At 42.4% G+C, this 8,708-nt stretch overlaps 1 protein-coding gene across 1 annotated transcript in view; it reads left to right on the top strand.

The window, feature by feature from the left end:
* Positions 1–8,708, top strand: part of LOC109487913 (1-phosphatidylinositol 4,5-bisphosphate phosphodiesterase beta-1-like) — a 70,764-nt gene that overhangs the window by 54,755 nt on the left and 7,301 nt on the right. The window contains exons 21-27 of the mRNA XM_019792015.1: positions 1,598–1,762; positions 2,489–2,588; positions 6,215–6,319; positions 6,623–6,705; positions 7,135–7,378; positions 7,952–8,100; positions 8,639–8,704. Coding sequence (XP_019647574.1) covers positions 1,598–1,762; positions 2,489–2,588; positions 6,215–6,319; positions 6,623–6,705; positions 7,135–7,378; positions 7,952–8,100; positions 8,639–8,704 — 912 coding nt within the window. The remainder of the gene's footprint in view (positions 1–1,597; positions 1,763–2,488; positions 2,589–6,214; positions 6,320–6,622; positions 6,706–7,134; positions 7,379–7,951; positions 8,101–8,638; positions 8,705–8,708) is intronic.

Raw genomic sequence — 8,708 nt, forward strand, 5'->3', positions numbered from 1 at the left:
GTACCTAAACAAATTTTAGGTACAGGTACAGGTACAGGTACACAGGTTTAGGTACAGGTCCGGACCTGAACCTGTACCTGAACAATTCGACCAATTTATATGCTCTTCTGAACTCCTTCAATAACAAAAAACATAAATAAACTTGATAGTTAAGGTTTATTCTTTGTTTATGGCGAATGCTCAGATAAAATATAGGCAAAACTAAGATGTTTTTGTTTTCATGAACACACTGTCCTTACACAGGCACCCATTGTTAACCAGCTATTTAAACATTTGAGGTCACAAATAGGCATAAAATTGGTGTGAAATTGTTTAGGTACAGTACCGGTACTGAGGGATTAGGTATTTTGGACCTGTACCTAATCATTTTTTCCGGTACAGTATCGGTACTGCGTACCGGTACACAGCTCTACAACAGACCCTTCGGACATCCACCCACAGGACCTTTGAATCCAAGGCCACTGAACTCCACTTACTGCTATTTCTGGAAACATGGTCGGGGTGGATGAAACCTTCTTGGGCTTGTTCATTAGTGTCTGGCTGGCTTATCTCGGGGAAATGTCAATGACCCGCCATGTTCTCTGGTACAGAATCAAAAGTTGTCCTGCGGGGCCCATATATATGGGTTGCACATACAGTACCATCCATATATAAGTGCCCTGTACACATGTATGTTCGATTTGGGGGTGTTTCTCATGCACCGCATCACGTACACCGCAGCGAAACGCAACAAATGCGTATTACTAACTTACAGTATGTAACCACGGGGCAAAAAAAGTCAAGGGGCTGTGACCTGATTATGACTTAAAATTATTTGCAAATACTGTGTAAAAATTGCTAGCAGGACAAGGGTTACTACCTACACATGTAATCAGACTGACTGACTTACAGAGAGAAAGAAACCCACATGTACATGTAGGTGTAAGCAAGGTGATTGGTGTAAGCATTCTACCACCCATTTGCCCCACGTACAACTTCCAAAAATAGTTTCATCACGTTGGTAAAGTATAGGATATAGGGGTTTTCGTAATGCAAGCAAGGTAAGAGACATTTGGTTGTGTAAAAGAAAATCCCTATATCCCACGTACTACTGAATGCTTCAAAAAAGTTTCCACAATTTCATCTGAAACACATTTAAAGCTGAAAGAAGCATCTACAATGACTACATGTTGGATTGGTTGGTTTTCCTGTAATGCCCACAATCATGATAATAATCATTCTGGCATACTCAATTTCACCTGAGCAAAGTGAGGAAAGTCGTGTAAATACTACTGCCTTTCCCAAGGGCACAAGGTTGTTGACTTGACAGGATTCGAACCTGGGACCTCTCGGTTCTGCTCTGCTTTTACACCACACAACCCCACAAGTACATGAACAATGAAACTTTATGGAGTAAAGAGACTCTTTTTACACAGCCAAGTCTTAAATTCAGCCGACGTTTCGGTGTGTAAAGAAGACTTGGGTGTGTAAGAAGAGTCTCTTTACTCCATGAAGTTTCATTGTTCATGTACTTGTGGGGTTGTGTGGTGTAAAAGCTGATGAAACCTGATGAAACTATTCACGAATGAAACTGTATTTTTCTTCTGAACCACTTCAGGTTATCTCAGGACAGTTTCTGACTGACAAGAAAGTCGGCACATACGTGGAAGTGGACATGTACGGCTTACCGGCAGACACCGTCCGAAAGCGATTCCGCACCAAGGTCGTCCCAGCCAACGGAATCAACCCCATATACGACGAGGAACCCTTCGTGTTTAAAAAGGTGAGATCACGCAGTATCCCTAAAAACAGCTACATTGTACTCAAGCAACTGGATATGATTTTGGAAACGGTCAGATGTTTCAGGTCGCATCCGCTACCTTTCATCAGTTGAAAAGCAGGTTTAGAAGTACGGACTACAGTATTGAAATCTTATCATGTTGTTTGAGTAACTGTTTTTTGGCGTATCTTATTACCTGGATGTATAACCTTCGCCGACGCACACAGTATGCTTGAATGTCTATTTTTGTACTTAACTTGTAGATCTTTTTGTTATCGCCACTGTCTGATATATTCTGATAACTTAAGGTTAGAAGTTAAGATCTAATGTAAGATACATATGCCTGTCTATTTTAAACTTGTTGGAATATACATATTTTTGTAATCAACCCCATCTAGTAAGGTTAGAACTGTAGTGATAAGATCTATGTAAGATACGACAAGGGCCCAAGGATGTAAGATGCATATCTCACTTCGTTTACATGTCAATGCATTCATAGGTTTTAAATAAATACCTGCTGACTACAAATCTCTTTCAGTCACTGACATAAGGTAGTGGGTGAATGCTACCTGAAATGTTTGACCATTTCCAAAGTCTATACAGTTCCTTGAGTAACTGCTACTTTGGTGTCTCATTACCCAGATGACTTTGTCTAAGAGTGTTACATGGATTTTCTAAGGTCTGAATTCCTCCTCATGTACTGACTTGTTCTTCCTTGTCTCCTTTCAGGTTGTACTTCCCCACTTAGCGGTCCTGCGCATCTCAGTGAGTGAAGAAAACGGGAAGTTTATAGGCCACAGAATCCTGCCTGTGGAGGGCCTGAGACCAGGTAGGAGCTTAACAATCATCAACTTTTCATCATCTGTAATTCCTTCGGCGTAACACACCAGCTTCTGTATCTGTATAGTCAGTATAACCGCCCTTCGGCGTAACACACCAGCTTCTGTATCTGTATTGCCGGTATAACCGCCCTTCGGCGTAACACACCTGCTTCTGTATCTGTATAGCCAGTATAACCGCCCTTCGGCGCAACACACCAGCTTCTAAATGCTCAGCTGCGTTGCTGGTAATAATACTGAAATGTTGAACTTTATTCCAACACAAGGGTTACACAGAGATCAAATTTTCAACAACCACTGTTACCTTCATCAGGATTTTTAATGACCAATCACTTCCGGACGCAATCATCAACTTTATTTTTGCATCACATTCTTGCATGGTATTCCTATATAGTATGATTGGTGCTTGTTAATTTGGCTCTAAGGTATGGTCTAGGCCTTCTGCAGCACTGTCTTGCCTTATTCTATCACCTTTCATTACTGAGGTTTTGAAAAGGAAGAGACAGCAAGGGGTACATGTACCATTTCGGTCCAGTATGACATTTATATCTAATAGTCTCATAGCTCCAGTTGTGTGAACCATGTTACATCAATCTTGAAACCCCCATAAATTACCATATCCTCAGGGAAACCCACACGCAGGGTAAATGATACACCTACGTGTGGTGTGTGGGTTGATATGATCCCCATGTGATTTCCATCAGTGAGTTCTCTCGTTAGAAAGAAAGCCATAAATAGTGCGTTAGGCCACACCAATTTAATTTCTTGGTTAATGGATTTTTCTAGAAAAATAATGGAGCGGGCGGGGGAAAAAAAATAAAAATAAAAACAGGCCTAGGCATCCTATTATGGCCCAAAATGATATTACAATAGGAGCCATGAAGTCAACACACCAGGCTGGTTCAAAATTTACACAATGAATTTTGAACTTTTAATGATACCATTGCATTGAAAAGTGGAATGACTGCAACAAGTAGTAAGAAAAGGTCTATTTTCAACTGTTCAGGGCAAAATATGAGCATTTTGCAGTTGATTCTGAATTTTTATTTTTATTTGCAAATCAGAAAAAAATGAAGCGGCGAATCCGAGAACCAAGAAATTAAATTGGTGTGGCCTTATGCCATAAGATATGTCCTACAGGTGCTACTTGCCCATTAGGCTGTGGTTGCCACACCTTAAATGCTGTTTACCAGATTACTTTGACAGATTTTGTACCAGATGGTCCCATGAAGCAACCTTGATCTAAATCCTTCCTTAAAGCCTTGTGTAGCCTGCACTTTGCTGAAATTGCTTCCCGTGTAACAGTGGGGGGTTTATAGGCGCTACCAACAGATCCGGCAAACGGGTCTAGACCTTATAGCGGAGAGTTTAGAGTGTTTGACTGGGGCCCGGGAGGTTGTGGGTTCGAACCCCGGCCCGGGACCAGTGGGGTTTTTACTGGCTCCTCCTGTTTCTTACAGTGGTTCCCACACCGGCCCTGGGAGTTCTGGCAAAGAGTGCCGCTCCAGGGATGTCGAATTCGGAAGATTCGAGGACGAATCTTGAAAAGAAAAGGGGGAGTAGTGTAACAGTGGGGGGTTTATAGGCGCTACCAACAGATCCAGCAAACGGGTCTAGACCTTTTAGCGGAGAGGTTAGAGTGTCTGACTGGGGCCCGGGAGGTTGTGAGTTTGAACCCCGGCCCGGGACCAGTGGGGTTTTTACTGGTCCTCCTGTTTCTTACACCCGCAACATTTACCACTTAGGACGAGTATCACACCTACACACTCACTTAACATAATCTTATGAATTGGTCTGACTTTTGTATGCTTGGCTATGTCTTGTATTATACTCAAGATAGCACAGAGGCCTTTTGAAATAAGCTCATCTTTTGATAATGCCAAGCTGGCTCTGTCTGTAACGTATTTTGACACTTGTCTCTTCCAAGAATATAACCAAAAATACACACTTCATTCACGTCTTTTTATTCCCTCTGTAATGTTGCACTTACACTATCCTGGCTCTCTTTAAAAATATCACCAAAAATATACGTTCATTCAGTTTTTTATCCCTTCTCTGATGTTGCACTTACACATGGAGAACACTATCTCTGCTCATAAATTCCACTCAGGAACAAGGGAAGACTCAAATCTCCAACCTTATCTCTTAAGCACAAACTAAAGATACCACAGAAAAGACCCAAGACCTTCAGTAGTTCAGCGGACCAAATCCCTCGGTGGCGAAGCTTCCCTTCTCCCCCCCACCTCCGTGTCCCATTATGGGACCTGCTTCCGAGACAAACAAGCTGACCTTTGAAATGGAACACCGCTTGCGTCACTATCTCCATGGAAACGCCCGCCCACACCCGGGTTATTACCGGTGGATCTGACGGCACGTGTCTCGCATGTAGGCTGCAAAATGTTACTCTCCAAGCAGAGGTTTGGGTTTTGGGGGTATTTTTAGTGTGTTTTTAGGCTTTTTTATTGGGGTTTCTCTTTTGCACTGAATTTTTTGGGGTTTGGTGGAACAAAAAATTCAGTGCAAAAGAGAAACCCCAATAAAAAAGCCTAAAAACACACTAAAAATACCCCCAAAACCCAAACCTCTGCTTGGAGAGTAGCAAAATGTCTCTTCCAAGGAAATGCGTGCATTGAGCGTTCATCGATTCAAAGCTAGACGGGCATGTTTGATGGGGAATCTGACAGTGTTGTAGCTTTAGGCCACACCAAGTAAATTTTATGGATGATGTCCTTTGGAGACCCTAAATCTAATGCGAGAGGGCGAAAAAAAAACAAGAAAGGCCCTGAAAAACAAGATGCCTAGATTAGAAATAAACTAAGAGACGACAAATGTTATGACACAAATTGAATGAGGTGACACAGTGTAACAAGCAAGAAGTTATTCATCATCAAAAAAGCAATGAATCAGGTGGAACAGCAGTTATCGTCCTGTCCTGTTTCTTTCATCACATTTTTTGCAGGCCTACAGAAACAAAGCATGTGCTCTTTACCCATTTCGCGTTACGGGGTTCACGTCAATCTAACGATTTGCGGCACTGTTGTGACTCTTTGGTCATAGTGCAGGAAGCGGAATTTCTTGTTTTTTTTCTAGGAACAGGCCAAAATCAATGCGCGCGCGGACGTCATCCATAAAATTTACTTGGTGTGGCCTTATACAAGTATACAGAATTGAGGTTCAATCTACAGTTTTGCCTATTAAACATTTTCAGGTTCCTGTATTGTGATACTGTGATAGAATTGGTCCAACATACACAAGCTTACAAATATACAGAATTGTGGTTGAAACCTCAGTCTTCCCTCAAAATTTCCAGATCTCCTTGTGATATAGGAGTGTTGTTCCACAATAAACCACAATAACCCACAATATACTATATTTTGATAGAATTCATGTACATGTAGGCCCTGCCATTACTACTTGATATACAGGCTTGCAGAGACTGCAGATATATATACTCAGAATTGAAGGGAAAAAAAACAATGTATCAGATCAGAGTATCACATCAATCTACATGTACCATAACTGTGGTACGATTTAGCTGAATTCTAATTCTGTGGACAGTGTACTTGAGTTTTTACACCATGAGCTTGACACTCAGTCTGGTTCTTTTCTTGTGCAGGCTACAGGCACATAGTCCTGCGGAACGAAGCCAACCAACCGCTGAACCTCCCCACAGTGTTCGTCCACATCACAGTCAAGGACTTCATCCCTGATAGTTTCGAAGGTCAGTCCCGAATTTTAGTTTAAGTCTTGAGGATTTGTTCAGCATGTTATAATTATACATGAAACAATATCACGTTGGCAGAACGTACTACATGTAGTAGACCTGTGCTAAGCCAGTAATGCGCTTTGGCAGAATGTTTTAATCGTAATTGCATATTTAAGGATAGTGGTATATAGTTTTCAAATGTCATGTCAGAAAAGATTTTATCTGCAATTAGAAAAATTCTGATGTAACATTTACCAAAGATGTAACAGGAACCATGAAAAAAGGGTTTTCCTGACAGTTTTCCTTTCCTCTGTCCAGACTTCGCCAATGCGCTGGCGAACCCCATAGCATACCAGGCAATGATCGAGAAGAGAGCCCACCAACTGGAGGCTCTTATGGAGGTAAGGAAAAACCCTTGTGTGCTGGGGATGGGAAAGGGGTTTCACAGGTCAGTTGGATTTACAAATCAGATGTCCATTTTTGGTTTGCTGAATTGATAACACTGCTGTCTGGATCCAAAAGCATGTCCCTAACCAAAGCTAGGTACTCATTTTTACCTGAGTCATGTGAGGAAATAGATGTGCCCTTCCCAAAGACACAACAGTTGGGCCTCCCAGTGATTCAAACTCAAAACATTCAGATTCTGAATCAACAACCTTAACCCAAGACCACCTTTTGTTGCTTGACGAAATGTAATAAGTTTTGTCCCGTGTAAATATATGCTGGGCCCCATTGGAAAGCAGCTTCTACAAGCTGAATGGGCTACCCAGCCGTTTTATGATGATATAAATAAATAAATAAAAACACCGCCTTGTTACCATATTTTACAGGACGATGACATCAGTACAGCTGAGGAAGACGGGCGGCCTAAGATGACCCCGGGTGAGAAGATGGTCAGCGGCACGCCGGTGCAGCGCAGCCTGTCCTCCGGCTCCACCAACATGGAGCAGCTGGGTTCTACTGCCAACGCCAGGAAGGGCTCGTCTCCCAACACAACTGCTAACATACACAGTGCCGTGTCCAGGGTGGCCAGTAGCACATCGGTGGAACCCCCCGCCGGACAGACTGAGAAAGGTAGGAGTACTATATGGGAAAGCATTCTTTGTTAGCAAAAGATTGTACTCAAAACCAGAAGGTAAATGCTAGGCTTAGAGCTTGTCTCCCAACACTACTGCTAACATACACAGTGACGTGTCCAGGGTGGCCAGTAGCACATCGTTGAAGAAAGGCAGGACTGGTCGGCTTTTATGTGGGGAAGGGTTCCTTGATCAGTTTCTGTGTCTGTATAACTAGTGTAACCACACTTCAATGTAACACAACAGCTTCTGTATGTGTATAGCCGGTACAACCACCCTTCAATGTAACACAACAGCTTCTGTATCTGTTTAGCCGGTATAACCACAGTTCAATGTGTAAGACACCAGCTTTGCAGGCATGAGGCATGGCGGCAGCTGGTTATATTACACTGAACGACCTGTTACACCTAACCTTTGAACATCTAACTCTAGACATAGTAATAGTTGTTTAAGTATTCGATAAGGATGCCCCTATTTTAAATGTTGTCAGCGAGTTCCATTCTACAATACGAAATGTAGTTCCATCAAATGCTAATTTTTGAACAGGTTGTTGTTCTGTTGTCTTCTGCAGGTCGGAAGTCCCTCACGTCGGGTGTTCTGACCCCCAGCCTGTCCATAGACCAGACAATTAACAAGTCCCTGACTTCACCTGACGGAGAGAAAGAACCGCCAGCAGAAATCTTCAAACCTCTCACAATCCAGGAGCTCAAACAACTCAAGGTGAACACACGACTCAAGTAGCTGCTAGTAGTTGTCTAAAGACACACAAAGACGAGTCCAAAACATTGCATCTATACGATAAGTAGACTTGACATGTTTACTGAAATTTCCTGAGTCATCAACCCTAACCACAAGACCATCTTATTTACATCACTTTTCACCTGTTTCTTTGTTTATGCAAAGCAGATAGTCAAAGTGATCTCGATCCAGTTCTTGCTCACTGAAGAGCTACTCTTCCACGTGCTGATCATGACAGAGAAGACAGTATTTACAGGTTCATTGTACCAACTTAAACGAAGGGAAATTCCCCTGGCTCTTTTTGACAAGAGCAATGGCACAGTGGATTAGCATTCTGTCCTAGGGACTGTGACCCTTTCCAGTAGTATGCATGTCTGGTGAGTGACAACAGCTGGGATTCAAACTCCCAACCTCCTGGTCCAGAAGCAGGGTCGCTAACAACTGGACTAAGCAAGTTTTTGTAACCACAAGCTCATGATGGCAGTCCTAATTAAAAGAGCTACTTCTTTGTATTTTCCAGACCTTCAAGAAATTAAATGACAAGCAACAAAAAGAACTGGCAGCTCTGAACAAGAAACAAGAAAAGGTAA

This window comes from Branchiostoma belcheri, unplaced genomic scaffold (assembly GCF_001625305.1).
Source record: "Branchiostoma belcheri isolate BF01 breed outbred unplaced genomic scaffold, Haploidv18h27 scaffold90, whole genome shotgun sequence".
NCBI classification, from domain to species: Eukaryota; Metazoa; Chordata; class Leptocardii; order Amphioxiformes; family Branchiostomatidae; genus Branchiostoma; species Branchiostoma belcheri.